This window comes from Callorhinus ursinus, unplaced genomic scaffold, assembly GCF_003265705.2.
Source record: "Callorhinus ursinus isolate GAN/ISIS: 27379988/994484 unplaced genomic scaffold, GSC_fseal_2.0 scaffold38, whole genome shotgun sequence".
Classification (NCBI taxonomy): domain Eukaryota; kingdom Metazoa; phylum Chordata; class Mammalia; order Carnivora; family Otariidae; genus Callorhinus; species Callorhinus ursinus.
Genome location: NW_027397100.1, coordinates 9,746,623 through 9,762,402, shown reverse-complemented (window position 1 = coordinate 9,762,402; position 15,780 = coordinate 9,746,623). Strand labels below are relative to the sequence as shown.

Genomic DNA, 15,780 nt, shown 5'->3' with positions numbered 1-15,780 from the left:
TTCCTGGCTATGCTAAGATGCAATGTGACTTCAGACAAGTGTTCCCCTCTCTCTGTATTTTTCTTTCTGAAAAGTGAGGGAGTTGGATAGCGTGGTCTCTCTTAGGTGCTTCCAGCTCTGACATTTCAGGATTCTGAGGTAACTCAAAGGCCACCCATTTGTACTTACATCTCACCTTACCTGTTAAAGGTGTCGCCTGATTACAGAACAAGAGGGAGAATGTGTTCAATGCTGCAGGGTATGTGCTGATAGGAGAGACATCCTGTCTGGGCAGAGGGTTCAGAAAAGCTTCCAGGAGGAGGCAGTGTTGGAGTTGGGCCTCTCTATACCAGGCATGTTTGGCCTCTAATACAAACTGTTACAGAGAGTAGAATTAATGTGGGATTTAGAGCCATAAACACCTGGTTTTAATTGGTCTCCATCATTCACTCCCTGTGTAATCTTGGGCAAGTTACTTTCTTTGGGCTTCAAGTTTCCTCATCTGGACTCAAGATAATCATATTTACGCTACAGGATTGTGGTGAGGATTGAGTGAGATTATATATTTAAAAAATACCAAGTACGCAGTAGGCACTTAATAAATATGAACTTTCATCTCCCAGTAATATCTGGATCACTTTTTTCTTTGTGGGAACAAGACAGACCCAGCTTCTCCCCGCCTCCCCGCCCTCCACCGACCCCCTGGTGCTGAGGTTCAGGTTGCAAGGAAAGCACCTGACTGTTGTAGTAAATAACAGGAGTAATCCTCTAATCCCTCACTTGATATGTGAGCCATTGTGTAATCTGTCAGGTGCTTTCCTGGCCATTGTTCCTCACAACAGTCCTGGGAGGAAGTCAGAAACCACTGGAGTTCTCTCTGCTTCACAGGTGAATGGAGAATAGGGGGCCCAGAGAGGCACGAGGACCTGTTCAGGGTCCCATGGCATGCCAGTGTCGGGGTGGGCTTGAGCCCAGACCTCTTGACTTGTCTCCCACAGCTTTGCTCCAGATGTATTGCTTCTGTCTGGTAGCCTGCCCCTCAGGCCTCCTCCTCTAGTCTGGCATCTATTCTGTAGGGAGGGTTTGCTTGACATTTCCCCAGCCTCTGAGCTCATCCCAAACTTCAGTGGGACTAGCCTGAGGCTGGGCGGGGACTGAGTCACCACCTTCCCTGGCTTTCTCATCCTCAGCAGCTACCAGACTCACCCAGAGGGCCAGAGACCTGCCGGTTGTAGGACAACGCATGGCAGGCTTTCCTTCCAGCAGCTCAGATTGGCTCAGGGATGTTTCTCCCTGGGCTTTTAGGGAAGGGCTGCAGTGGTGGCTCCCGAGGGATCTGGAAGGACGAGCAATACTGAACAGCTGTCGCCTGGCCTTTCCTGCTCCAAGCCTTTATCTGTGCTGTACCCTCCCCCTGTGGTACCTTCTCTTCCCTTCAAGGCCCGCATTGTCAAATGCCACCACCTCCTCCAGGAAGTCTCTGATTGCTGCTCTTGAGTAAAACAGACTGAATTCTGTCCCAGGTCCATACTTGCTGAAAAGTGGTTGCTTCACCCCTCTGTGCCTCGGTTTCCTAATATATATAAAATTTAGGTTCCATCCCCAAAGAGTCTCCTTTGGCAGATCTGGGGTCAGGAATCAACTTTACAAGTTCAGCCCTCTGGAGGAGTCTGATGCTGAGAACCTGTGGGCTGCACTCTGGGGAAAAGCTGAACTGAGAGTTTCCTGGGTTGGTATCACAGCTTGGCTTGTCCCCACTGCATGACCTTGGATTGATCAACTTTCTGCACCTCAGTTTTCTTTTGTCATATTGGGATCGAAATCCCTTCCTCACACGTTGCCAGGAGAATGCGAACTCCCTCGAGAAACGGGCACCTTTATGCTCTGCCACCGTTTACCAGGTGTCAGGGACTGTGCTGGATTATCTTGGTATCATTGCAGCAATCCCGTGATGCAGATACCAGTACTTTCCTCCTTTTACGGAGGAGGAACCTGGCTCCTCCTCATCTTTGTTGTGGGCAGGGTTGATTGTTTCCAGAAGCAAGTCACCCTTCCCTTGCTCAGCCCTGGCTGCAGACAGACACCAGGCCAGGGTGAGGGCTGTGGAATCGAACACCTGGGCAGGAATGCAATCCAGTTGTCAACAGGAATTTAATGAGGTCAATGAGGTGTGCAGTCTGATCGCCTCTCAGATTCCCGGGTTCCCCAGTCCTGGCTGTAGCTGCCTCCTCTCCCTCAGGTTGTGTTGGAATCAGCTGGTTCTTCACCCAGCCACTCCTGGGAACCAAGGCTCCCTTAAAGACAAACAATATATGGATTATACAGCTAAAAGATTATTGTTCCTTATTTCACAGTGAGGAAGCAGGCCCAGGTAAGGGGAAGGACAGGGATGTGCCTAGGATCCCAAACCAAGACCATGCCAGAGCTGGGCAGGAATCATAGCCCTGCCTGCCCACCTAGGTCTCCATTTCTGTGTATCACTGGCCTGGGTCAACCAGTGGAGAGTGGGAACACTGAGGTTTGGTTTGGCCGGTGAAGTTTCCTCACAGGACAGGAGCAGAAGTGGTCCCAAGTGTTTGGAGCTAGACTTGGCTCAGCCTGGAGCTGGTGGGGCTTGGAAAGCACTTTCTGAGGCTTGCCCTCCCAGCCCTGGGCCGGGCTCTGAGAGGATGGGAAAGGACAGACAGGGCCTCTGCCCCTGGGAACTTATGGTCTGACAAGGGAGACAAGGCCTACAATTATGAGAGACTGTGTGACAGTCTGTAATTAAGCGTCTGCTGAGGAAAAGCATTGTTTGAGAAGTAAGAAGTGAGTGTGTGCCAGAGGAAACAAGAGCCCTCTTGAAGGGGGCTTGATTTGCAGAGACAGAGGGTGGGGCTGACATTCTAGGGAATGGTTTGTGCAAAGGCAGGGGTGCGGAGGCTGGAAGGTAAGCATGTATTTAGGGAAATAGTGAGTAGACTGGTTTTGCTGATGCATCAGGACTCTGGATGAAAAATCTGGGAGAGGCCAGGAAGTTGCAGGCAACATTGAACATCAACTGAAAAGCAGAGGCTTTGGGGAGCCATGGAAGGTTTTAGAGCAGGGGTAGCACAACTGGAGGAGTTTTTTTTTTCAAGAAGGTGAATCGGGCTGGGTGAATTGGAATGAATGAAAATGATGACAGGGAGGAAGCTTCGCAAGCATCCAGATGAAAGGAGCGGGTGAGGTTTGGGTGGAGCCAGGAAAGGACAGCTGGGCTAGCAGGGGGTGCTATGCCTCCCTCAGGAGAGCCCATTCAGGGGTTTGATGGGCGAGAGGGTGTTGCTGCTTTGGGGGAGGAAATAACAGTCTGAGCAAATTGCTTGTACACCTGCTCTCTGCCAGGGCCTCCATGGGTGCTGTCAGAAATCCTTACACCAAGCCCGACGCAAGTGGGCTTAACATCCCCCTTTTACAGATAAGGAAAATGTGGCTCAGACCCAGGGCTGACTGTCCGCAAACCCTGACTCTTCCCACAGTTCAGCTCTGCTTCTTGGAAAGGAAACTCTATTAGGGTCCCAGGAATAATAGCCTTCTTGCCCCTTGAATTGGGGGTGCACAAATACCTCCCCTAAAGCCTACAAGCCTTTACTTTCTAAAGATCTGGGAAGTTGGGACCGGGTGCCAGTTTAGAATTTCTTCAAGGTAGGAGAGTCAGGGAAGTGAGGGGCCTTCACATCATCAGTTTTACTCGCCAGGCTGTGAGCAGCCTTCAGAGTCAGACCTCATATGTGTCTAGTTCAAGAGTGGGCACATCCATGACTAGGTCCATTGGGATTCTCAGCCAGCTGCCACCGGAGAGGGTGTTCCCTTGCCCAGCCAGAGGAATCAGCCACCCACAAAGACAGGAAGGGACTTGTCCCAAGTTGCTCTCGGCATTGGAGAGCCAGGTGATGGAGCCCAGTTCCCATTTTCCGGGCTGCAGCCAGGGATACCTCCTGGGCAGAGAGAAGGAGAAGGGAACTGGTACTTACCAAGTGGCTTCCATGGGAGGCAGCAAGGGTTGGTCCCAGTGTGCATGTAGGAAACTCATGGCTTGGCCATTCTCCTCTCTGTGTCCGCCTAAGCTGGGCCTTGGGTCATGAAGCAGAGCCACCACATGGAAGGCACGGCCTCAGCTCTGTGCATCCCCCCACCTTGCCTCCAGTAAACACCCCCAGGATCCATATGCCAGTCTACTTTGGCAGATGTTCTCTTAGCCCAACCGTATGCAAGGTAGGATTGTAACTGCACCCCTCTTTTTCTTACCAAAATCTAGACAGAGGCTTTAATGAGGGATTTTTGTGCTCCTTTCAATCAGACACAGCCTGAGAAAATATTCAGACATTGGAACAGTGGAGTAGAGTGGCCTGTACTGTCCCTTTCAAGTGTAATAGTTCATTTGAATAATGCTTTGCCATTTGCCTCATGCTCTCTCATAAATTTGACCATACACATGTATATTCATTTTTTATCTTATTTCAGCACATTGGTTCTGAATCCTTAGCATTTGTTTAGCCTATTTTTGATTTGCAAAGCACTTTCATCCACCTAATCTCAGTAGATCTTATACAACCCTGGGAGGTCATTACTATGCTTGTCATCCTTGTTTTGCAGAAAGTGACTTGACCAAGGTCATTCTGGGATTCACTGGCTGAGCTCATTTAGTCGACCAATACTGGAGTGCCTGCTGAGGGCCAAGCAGTGAGCTGGCCCTGGCACTACGGTGGCAAGCAGAGCAGGCTTAGAGACTCAGTCACTCACCTGCCGGCGTCCACAGTATCAGTTAGATATAGCCAGGACCTAGCCCAGCACTCCTGACCTGAACACTGGGCTCTTTCCTCTGCAGATCCCTACAGTTTGGGCCTGTGGCTTAGGTCTAGACTGTTGTAGCCCGTGAGCCCTCGACCTAGAGCATCATGGTAAATCAAGCCAGGGCAGCAAACAGTCTCTGCAAACTGAACTTCCAAAGTGACAAAGACGTCTTCAGTAATGACTTAATTATTAACAAGAAGGTGAGGAAGGGCATCTCAACAGAAGGCCATCTGCTCCTTCTCTTGGGGGCAGGGGGGGGCGGGGGGCGGCGGGGAAAGTTGCCTGAGGGCTGCTATACCTAAGATCCTGGCCTGAATTTTCTCTAGCCTCCAAATATTTGATTACAGTCAGCACAGGTGTGGAGCCCTGTGGCCATGTGCTGAGCTGGGGACCCTCCCTTGCCTCCTTTAATATTAAATGAGATGAAATAAAGGCAGATCCTAGGATTTCTGGCCCAGCCCCCTCAGGTCCCATGAGTGGGAACCAAGTGTAAGAGAGGTAGGGACCTGTCAGCATCTCCTGTTGAGAGAAACAATCCTTCCTCTTTCCCTGTCTTACCAGCCTGGCATCATTTCCCCACTGCTCCCTGTAGGAACTCTCAGCTGAAACTGTTCCACATTCAAAGCCCTCTTCAGATCCTCCCTATACCTTAAGGCCAAGTTTTTCCTGAGTCTTCTCTGACATTGTCCCTCCTGCCCAGAGCCCTGCAGTGTCCAGGCTGCCTCCATCTACTCTCAGAGGCTGGCCACCTGCTCTACAAGGTGGGAGCGGCAGCCTTTGAGGAGCCTTCAAAATCCAGATGCCTGGGCCCTGCCCCTAGGGATTTTGATTCCCCAAGCCATAGAGAGAGGTTTCTATGGGTAAGCATTTTGCTGGAGTTATTTTTATGTATAGAAACTACGTTTTTATTGAAAAAGCAATACATGTATGTGTTTAAACATCTCAAACTGTAGAAAAAAGTGCCCAGTGAAATATGTCTCTCCCACTCTCCACTCCTAGAAAATCACTATGAACAGTCTTGATGTTTCCTTCCAGAAATACTCTTCATATGCAGGCAGCTGTGTCAATAACATCCCTATTACACAAACGGTAGCATATTCTCTCCCTACAGCCTACCATTCTGTATTTTGTCTTTACACAAGTCTCTGTTGTAGATGCACACAGGTCCATGGCCCCCTTTTCCATGACCGTGTGACAGTCACACCAATGGATGGACCACCAGTCGTTTGTCCAGTCCTCTACTGGAGGACGTTTAGGTTGTTTCCAGTCTCACTGCTGTGAGCAGTGCTGCAGCAAGCACCCTTCCCCACGTGTTCGTATACGGGTGTGCCTGCATGAAACTTGTTACAAAGAGTCTGTGCACCTAACATTTTGTGAGATATTTTGAATTGCCTTTTGCATTCTGAAAATGTGTATTTTTTAAAAAAGTACCCTGCCTTCCCTAGATTCGAGTTCATTTCCTTAGTTAAGAATGAACTATTCTAATTTGGCCCAGACAGGGAAAGGGGGTTGGCCAGTATCACTCAGCAGTCCCTGGCAATGAGGTATTTCCAGAGTAAGGTGTAGCTGAGAGGAAGTGAGGAATGAAGGGAAGAAATGGGCTGGAGGGGACTCTGTTACAGGTACCTGGGGACCTGTTGATGACTTGGTCTCCAGGGAGAAGCATCCCCCCACCACACACACACACTGCATCCTCCTTCCTGCATTTCTTGGGTGTGGCCTGCACCTGCTTGGCAGCTGTGGGGCCGGTGAACTCATTCATTCAGCAAATATTCACTGAGCTCCTGAATCCCAGTGCAGGCTGGGCCAGTATGTCCCTGCCCTTCTCTGAGCCTCAGTTTTTTCATCTGAAAAGTGGGGAGGTTCATCTGTGCCTTTCTCATGTCACCAGGCTAGTGGGAAGATTTGGTAAACCAGCCAGTGGGGAGCCCCCATAAAATAGATTATAGTGGTCTTAGCTAGACACTGTGCCAGGCACCCTGGAGTTGCTGAGTCTGATGTTAGTTCCAGTTCTGGGTGGGCTGCCTTCAGTCTTAGCAGATGGCCTGGTCTGTCCTCAGATTGGGAATTTGGGGGCAGCCGTTGGTGGGTGTCTCCACTTGCTGTGCCAGGACAGTCAGGCTCATGCCTAGGATGCCTTTGCTCTGCCCTAGGATGCTGGAACTCTCCAGGGCCCGCCTCAGGATGAAGGTGATCAGATGACAGGTGAGGAAGAGGTAGTCAGGGAGCCAGGAGGGTCCCACACCGAGGCCAGTTTTGTCTCCTCCAAGCCAACAGAAAGGTCCTTTAGTGTCCTTTACAGGGCATTTCTACGGCTCCCTCTCTGCCTTCAGCGGTGGTAGGGATGAGGAAGGAGAAGTTCTCTAATTTTTCTAGTTCAAGATGACTAGTTTAAATCACAAGCCTAGTTCCTCCCTCCCATTTTATCAATGGGAAAACTAAGTCCTGGAGTTGAGGGCCTCCTCCCAGGTGAGCAGGCAGCCTTAACTGAAATTAGAAGCCAGGGGTTCAGCCCTCCTCGGCCTTACCTCTCCCCATCTTTCCCACATCGTCCCAGTCTTTAGTTTCACTTTGGGGTTAAAAACCAAAGTGAAAGAGAAAGGCAAAGCCGGAAGCAGCTGCTTCAGACCCAGCCCAGGCTGGGATTGGCCCTGGGGGACCCAGGCCGAGCTGGCCTCCCAGGAGGGGGCCGGCCTCTTCTCCCTCTTGCTCTGGAGGCCTGGCAGTGGCTGGGAGCCCAGTAGGGCCCCACAGGAGAGGCGCCAGGCTACAGACGCGCTGGCGTTGTGGCCTGCCGCTGTCTGGAAGACGGCCGGTCGGACGGGTTCCCTGGTGAAAGTCAGCCTCACCCGGGTGTGGTCACAGGTGAGGAGCCTTTTAAACGCCCATCCTTCCGGGGCAGGGCTGAGCTGGGCCTCTCTGCTGGCCTGGGGAAGAAATTCTGGCTTCCCAAAACCAGCTTTCACAGAACAGTTCCACTCTTCCTGAAGGTAAGAGCTAGGGCCCTGTCTCCACTGTGAAGACTTTTAAACTTTCGGTCACTGTGGGGTGGGCACTTACCTCAACTCCTGGCGGTTTCTTAAGGACCCAGGCGGCCTGAAAGCGTTTTTGGTTTCTTGGTTCTGGTCCCAGCCCCAAGAACTTGGCGAGGACAGGGTTTGGGGGAGCAGGAGCCGTGGCTTCTTCCTGAGTTTTTAGGTGACCTCAGGCAAGATCCTCTCCAGCTCTGGGCTTCAGATTCCCTATTGGTTTCTTGGCAGGAGGAGTTTCTTAAAGCTCTGCTGTTCAGTTGAATCAGTTTTGGTCCCTTGGAAGCTAGCGAGTATCTTAACACCTGATTTGGTTGGCCTGGGTATTTCAAAGATTAGCTGTTATCGAACTCGCTGAGGTCTTGAGCTCCTATTTCTCTGTGCTTTTTCTAAGAAAATTCTCAAGACTTGCCAAAGCAGATACAGTATCAGTCTTGTTGCTTCAACAAATACAATTTCTGTGTACCTCTCTTGTCTGCACAATCACAAGGTCCCCAGACACAGAGCCATTTTGGTTCAAGGCTGCTCCCTGAGGGCACACACTGAGCCCAGGGTGGGAGATCGATCAGGTGGGTCCTCGGTGAAGGACTGCATTGATGATCCACACCTGGCCGTGCTGCCTCTGGAATGCAGAAAGCTCGCATTGATGAAGCCCAGCTGTAAGGCTGAGCCAGGCACTGGGGGAGGAGCCCAGAGGTCTCGCAGACCTGCAGTCAGGAGCTTAGGTCTAGTTGTCCTACTGCTGGGGTTTAGATCCTGGGCCGCCACCGAGAGCTGTGAGACCTTGGGCAGGTTCCCTAAACTTTCTAGGCCTCAGTTTCTTCACTTTCAAAATAGAGGTGATAATATTACTGACATTAGTTTCAGTGTGAGGACAAGAGAAAAATGTGTGTAACGCACTGAGCACAGTGTCTGATACAGAGGAACCACTGAAAAAATGTTTGCTGCTATTACATCCAAGGGGAGAGAGAAGACTTGAAATAGCTACAGACTGTCCATGTCCCATGCCTGGAGAGAGCGATGTAGGTGGACTGGATGGGGTGTTTGGAAGGACACCAAGTTATTGTTTGCCAAGTGCAGGGCTCTGATGGGGACTCTGGAGTGAATCAAGGCAGGCTTTCGGGAGGAGGTGGCCTTCAAAACCTCAGAAGCTGGGTAGGATCCGGATGGTTGGAGATTTTGAGGGGAAGACACCCTAGGGTATGGACACGCCCTTTGTAGGGGAGAGGAAGGTGTTGTGGGTCGGGGAGGGATGGCAGGGGTTGGCTGCCCAGGGTCCAGGAGAGCTGAGATCAAGCTAGAATGCCTGCCGAGGGCCATTAGAATCCATCAGGCACTCATGGCCGGGCACTCAAAGCCAGAGCTTGTCTCTGGAGGGTCATCACTCCTCAGGACGGTTTCCTGCTGGGGCCCATTACTGAGTGTGCTGTGAAGAGATTTGTGAATTCCTGCCTCTCCTGGAACTTTCTTGCCTTCCCGGTCTTCCTACACTTCCTGACGGGGTACTGCCCTGCACAGGGGTGTGGTAGCAATCTGGAAGTGCCTGCCTGCCTGGGGCAGTTGTGGGCCAGGGGCGGGTAAGAGGAGCGGGGCCTGTCTGACAGCACCTGTACAGGCCGGCTGCCTCCGCTCCTGCTTCCCCTGCAGTTTCCTCAACGGGGACACACATATCCGTGCATGGGGACAGCCCGGGGAAGGGGGTTTGGGTTCATCCCAGCCAGTTCCTCCCTCCTCACCACCCAACCGCCAAACAGCCACCTCTTTTTCCAAACGGTCAGCCACTCCTGTGCTCAGAGAGCCCGGCGCTGAGCCCCGGGGGAGGGGAGAGAACAAGACACACTTGGTCTCTTTCCTCAAGGAGCTTGTGTCCAGCTTGGAGTCCCCATCCCAGCAGGTGACAAATAGGAGAGATACTGTCTGCTTTCGAGAAGAGCCCTGAAGGAAACAAATAGGTGCTGAGAGGGACCTATTGAGAGAGGATGGGGAGGGCAAGTCGGGGAAGGTGAGGTGGCCAGTGGGAAAGAGGCAGTCTGGCGGTGGGAACAGCAGGGGCGGGTCAGGACCCTCAGGTGGAAAGTGTTTAGCATATTAAGGAACAAGGAGTGATCTGCAAGGTCAGGCAGGGCCTCATCATCTCAGGGACCTTGTTTGCTCTGAAGCAAACAACTTTGCCCTGTAGGAGCCCAAGGTGTCAATGGGTTGAGATGTTTTTGGTTTTGTTTTAAAATTAACATGGGGCGCCTGGGTGGCTCAGTCGATAAGCGTCTGCCTTCGGCTCAGGTCGTGATCCCAGGGTCCTGGGATCGAGCCCCCGCATTGGGCTCCCTGCTCCGCGGGAGGCCTGCTTCTCCCTCTCCCACTCCCCCTGCTTGTGTCCCTCTCTCGCTGTCTCTCTCTCTCTCTGTCAAGTAAATAAATAAATAAATCTAAAAAAAAAATTAAATTAACATCAGAACTCCCAAATACTTACCTTCTGATTGGTTTTCTTACTAATCCCTAAGTCATCAAGAAAAGGCTTCTTCACTCTATTTTTTTTTTAAAGATTTTATTTATTTATTTGACAGAGACACAGCGAGAAAGGGAACAAAAGCAGGGGGAGTGGGAGATGGAGAAGCGGGCTTCCCGTCCCTGATGTGGGGCTCGATGCCAGGACCCCGGGATCATGACCTGAGCCTAAGGCAGACGCTTAACGACTGAGCCGCCCAGGCGCCCCTTCAGCACTCCGTATTTATTGCTCGCTTCCTCTCACATACTCCCTCACAATTCACGAAGCTTTGTTGCTTCTTCTGGCGGTTTGTTTGCAGTTATTATTGCTGTTTTTAGAGGTGATGGAACAGAGAGGTTAAGTGACTTGCCCAAAGTCACACAGCTTAATCAAGATTTGAAGTCTTCGGTCACTGTTCTTTCTATTCCACCACACTACTGTGTAAGAAGGCCAAAGCAGAAGTTTCTATGTCTTTTTAGCAAGGTTGCAATTCTAAAATGATCACAGTTAGGGCGCCTGGGTGGCTCAGATGGTTAAGCATCTGCCTTCGGCTCGGGTCATGATCCCGGGGTCCTGGGATCGAGCCCCGCATTGGGCTCCCTGCTAGGCAGGGAGCCTGCTTCTCCCTCTCCCTCTGCTTCTCTCTCTCTCTGACTCTCATGAATAAATAAATAAAACATTTAAAAAAAATGATCACAGTTAAAAAAGTTTTGGTATAGAATGATATTATAATAGTAATTGTGTCCAGGCAATGAGATTAGAATGACCTTCCCCTCCCCCTATTTTCTATAGTTAATTCTTTTTTAGTTTAAACTTTTTATTTCCACACACTCCCATCCAACTCTTTTCCAAGGTTCTGATACCATCACTGTCCTTAAGGACTTCGGATCTTCCTTATTTTCTATTTGAATTCTTTGTTTTTATTTCTCTTCCTTGAATGTCTGAAAAGAGAATGCAGGCAGATCATAGATCAGCCTCTGCTCACAAACACATTTAACTCAAAGCAGAAATTTTTAAAATTTATGCATATAGTAGTTTTAAATACCTTATTCTGTCATTTTTGGATTTGGGGTGTAAAACAGCAATTTGATAATTCGGCTCATTTGTAAGGAATCAGTAGACTCCTTGCTAGCCCCCCCCATGCGATTTGGGATAAAATGCACCTAACAACAGTTTGCCATCTTATCTGTTTTGAAGTGTACAGTCTAGTGGCAGTAAATACCCTCACATTGTTTCACAATCCCCTTCTCCAGAACTCTTTCCATCTTGCAGAACTGAAACTCTTCACCCATTAAACAAAAGCTCCCCGTTCCTCCCTCCCCCCAGCCCCTGGCAACCACCATTCTACTTTGTCTCTTGGATTCGACTCCCCCAGGTGCCTCATTCACAAGGCCGTCTTAAGAGGATGTATTTGAAAAGGAGGTTATATGATATCTCTGAACAATGAAGTCTTTGGGTGGTGATTAATTCTCCCAGTTAATGCACACTGCAACTCACAGCTTCATGTGACCGCGTTCCAGCAGAGTTAACAGGCTGATCATCTCCTGGGAGGACTTTTCTTCGCAGAGGTAGCCTTGGTTCCAAGGCCCTGTGGCTGCGTGGAACCTGGCCACAGCCTCCCTGTAGAGGTGGGATGACAGGATGGGGAAGGCTGTGGATGTAATCCTAGGACCCAGGCACAGTTCCTCAGCTGCTTACCTGCTGTGGGATTTGGGCCAAGTCCCTCCACCTCTCTGAGCCTCATCTTCCTCCCCTGAGACAGGACAGTACTTTCTGTCATGTGGACATCCCAAAATCAGTGAGATAGATAATGGACTTCCCTTGGCAGTTTTGAGGATCCTAGCACAGTGTTCAATTGTGATTAAATGTAAGGGAAACGGGACTCCTGATCCCCATGTTACAGAAGCAGCAGAGACTTAGAAGTGGCGTGACAGGCCTGAGGTCATTCAGCACTTTGGCGTCGACCCTGGGCTGAAACCCAGCCACCCTCAGTCACAAGCAGCTACTGTGGGTTCCTCGGTGGTCAGTCTTTTGATGGGTAGGAGACTGTGAAACAAATAGTTGCTTTCCCATCTTACTGGATTGAAAACATTGCCCAAGAAACTCTCTTGTTGGTGGGCCCGCAGAGGAGGACACAGGGTGAAGGTTTTGGTGGGGAGTCATGGATAGTGATTCTGCATCATGGGAATAGAGTCCTAAAGCATTTCTGTGGTGATCATCTTGCCCAGGGACAACACAAATCTTGTACTTCGCAGTTACTTCCCATACTAGGCCTGTGGCAAACATCAGTCAATCACAGGCAGTCCCACTGAGCCCAGACACAGCTCCAGGATCCTTCTTAACACTGGCAGGTCCTCCCAACCACCCGGAAGGAGCGCACCCAGTGCAACCAGTGCGATCTCCAACCTAGTACGGTCCCCAGCTTTTACAAACAGGTGGCGGTCCTGGGAGGGAAGGGACTGCTTAAGGGGCAGGTGATGTCACAGGTCTCTTTGTGAGAGCGGAAAAGGGTCCTTTGGCAGAACAGCCCAAAGCCTGGAGAGGTGTGATGAGTATGCTTGCAAAAACATCGCGGCACAGCAGCTCCCAGAGGGGTAGAAGTTGTCGAGGTAAAGTCCACCTTCTTCAGGTGCTCTTTGCGGTGCTGGCTTGGGCTTGAGGTCTTTGTGGAGGCGCACTCTCCACCAGCAGAAGGAGGAGACCAAACTTGTCTTTCTATAGCGACTTCTAAGCTTTGAGGGAATGTGTGTGCAGTCTTGCTCGTCAATGAGCTTGTGTTTTTACTGTTTGTGAGACTGGATGCTGTGAAGGTTGGGTTCTGGAGATTGAAACCTATAGGGTTTGCACTCACTTAGCAGATAGAATGTGACTTGCTGTGTGACGCTGAGCAAGTCCCTCAACCTCTCTGGGCCTCCGTTTCCTCAGCACAAAGGGAGATGGTGAAAACATATCCTGAGGGGATCAAATATTAAGATGCAGGTGTAAGGACCTCGGACAGTGACTGGGCCACTGCAGTAGCCACCAGTTCCTGAGCAGACCCTAAACACTGGTAATTATGACTATTAGCCGCTAATTTTAACCCACTTAGTACCCCGTGCCATTGTGGGGGCAGGGCTCTATGGGCAGGGCGGGGAGGTTGGTGACCTTCACTTGGGTAGGTAGTTCTTTCAAAGAGATCTCCCCAAATGTCACCATAATGTGCTTTCAGAGGTGGTTGGGAAAAAATTGAGCAGGAACGGGTCCGGGGGCATGAGGAGGGAGCCTGCAGTCACGACTTGTCCCAGCGCCTCTGTCTTCTGCTTGCCAAGTCACTTCTTACAGATTTTTTTCTACTTGCTGTGTCCTCAGTCTTCTGGGGGAAGGCCCTGTAGGCCTGTACCACTTTTGGGGTAAAGTCAGAAGCAGGGTCCTATCTCCTAAATATCAGCAGACATTTGCCTGGGCACCTCTTCTGGGCTGGAGACAGGGTTATAGGGATGGAAACCACATAGCCACTCCCTTCAGGGGCCTCAGGGTCTAAAGGGAGAAGGAGAAAAGCAAACAGCGCAATGCCGAGGGCCTGGAGCACATCTAAACATGGGGCGTGGACCCAGTGAGGGAGCCAGTCAGGGAAGGCTCCTTGGAGGGAGCCATGCCGGAACTGAAATCTGGAGGAGGTGGCGGAATGAGGGAGGAGGTAGGGTGTTGCAGGCAGGGAGCACCCCTTGCCGAGGCCTGGAAGCTGAGAATGTGATGTGTTGGCATGAAGAGGGTGGTGGGGAGAGAGGGCAGCTTGGCAAGACAGGGACACCAGTGGTCACCAACCAAAACTATCAGACGGTGATACACGTATGGCATGGAGGGGGTGGGCAGCTGTGGGTCCTCACACAGGGCACTGAACCTACCCTCCCCAGCCCCGGGCCTGTGGAGTGCCTCGGCGGGGCTGGGATGGGGCAGCGGCTGTGTGGGCCCCCGCCAGGCCCTTTCACCTGCATCCCAGACACAGCAGTTCTAGGGCAGGGGGCAGGGCAAGTGGCTATTGGTGGCATGTTATAGTTGAGAGAAACTGAGGCCCAGGAGCCTAGTGGTACCATGAGTGAGTGCAGAGCTAGTGCTCAGAAGCAGGTAGCGGGTGCTGACGGATCTCCTATGCTGAGAGTGGGCTTATCATCTCAGGTGGGGGCGCTGTGCTGCCAGACTTCCTGGAGGAAGGCATCGTAAGCCCTGGCTGTGCCGAGGCCCTGGTGTTAGTCCTCACATCATTTCCCATGTAGCTGAGCTGAATGAACATTGTCCTCTGTCTCTTTTGCTTGTTGATAACAATTCTCTGGATGGGGGGAAAAAAAAGTTTGAAGTGTGAATGTCATACACACACACGAATGATGTCTGATGTCCCGTCCAGAACTGGGTGTGATGTAGGAGGGCAAAGAAAGAACAAACAACTCAGGCTTGGACGGAATCCGAAGGGTCACACCCATGAGGGCTTGTGTCTTCTCCCAGCGGCCATCATGCCTGTGCCTGGCCTCGCTGCACCCTTCTGGGCAGCTCTGCCCTTTAGAAAGTGCCTCCTTATAATGCAGAATCTGGTTCCCCTTAACAGCCTCACCTTCCTGCCCCCACTAGGGTTGTAGTGTGATGACTTGGAGCACATGTGTGTGCGACATCTTCTAGGTATTTGAAGACAGTAGCCATGCCTTTCTGAATTGGCTTTCTTTTCCAGAACACTGTCCCAGTCTCTCCAAGCCCTCCCTCGTGTTGAACGAGGCATGACTCGTGTACACATGTATCACACCCCATCTGTGGCACATCTCTGACAGGCAGCACTAACCAGTCACAGCATTCGTGATCAGTCAGTCCCGGCTTTCTCAGGCTCCCTGTGGCCCCGCACAGCAGAGGAGGCGTTTCCTCGCCACCTCGGCATTTACTGCGAGTTGCCTCAGCACAAGGACTTATGCGTCCTGGATCATCCTGCCTGCCCAGGACCCAGCGTGGGACTTCCCCGCTGTAAAATAGGCATTTGTCATCACGGATGGATTTGAGACTTCTGCCCATGTGAATTGCCTTTTCCTCGGGCTCCAGTTGGGCAATGCCCCTTGTCCAGAGTCGCCAGCATTACCCATGGCATCATCCCGAGTTCAGTGGGGGCTGCTCCCCCTGCCCCGCCCCGGTCCTGTCCTGTACCTTTTCTGTCAGTGCAGCCTCAGGCCATGTCTGTGGTCAGCAGGAGTCGCTAAGGCATTTTCCCACGTGTGCTGCTTCCTTATGTAATGGTCTAACATGGGATCCAAACTCAAAATCTTAATATAAGCTCTGAGGACTAGGCCCTCTCCCTTCCTATGTCTCTGTCCCCGGGCCTGGCACCAAGGCAGGCGGCACCGCCAGTGGTGACCTGACCTGAACCCAAGGTTTTCCCCATTCAGTTCCACCCTGTTTGTTTCATCCCATCTCTCAGCTGCCCAGGCTTCTTGGCTCCTGATCCTGTCACCCGATATA

At 51.3% G+C, this 15,780-nt stretch overlaps 1 protein-coding gene and 1 long non-coding RNA gene across 5 annotated transcripts in view; one reads left to right on the top strand and one right to left on the bottom strand.

Annotated features, from left to right (window-relative positions):
* Positions 1-15,780, top strand: part of DLGAP4 (DLG associated protein 4) — a 191,752-nt gene that overhangs the window by 131,775 nt on the left and 44,197 nt on the right. The window contains exon 1 of one of the 4 annotated variants that reach the window (XM_025875761.2): positions 12,124-12,917. The exons of the other annotated variants lie outside the window; for them this stretch is intronic. Coding sequence (XP_025731546.1) covers positions 12,857-12,917 — 61 coding nt within the window. The 5' untranslated portion in view covers positions 12,124-12,856. Of the gene's footprint in view, positions 1-12,123; positions 12,918-15,780 lie in introns of those variants that run through there. 4 annotated transcript variants of the gene reach the window in all.
* LOC141370563 (uncharacterized) lies at positions 11,138-12,124 on the bottom strand. Its single transcript, XR_012374711.1, has 3 exons — positions 12,007-12,124; positions 11,806-11,928; positions 11,138-11,249 (listed from the first exon to the last, which is right to left on the bottom strand). It is a non-coding gene; the product is annotated as an uncharacterized lncRNA (long non-coding RNA).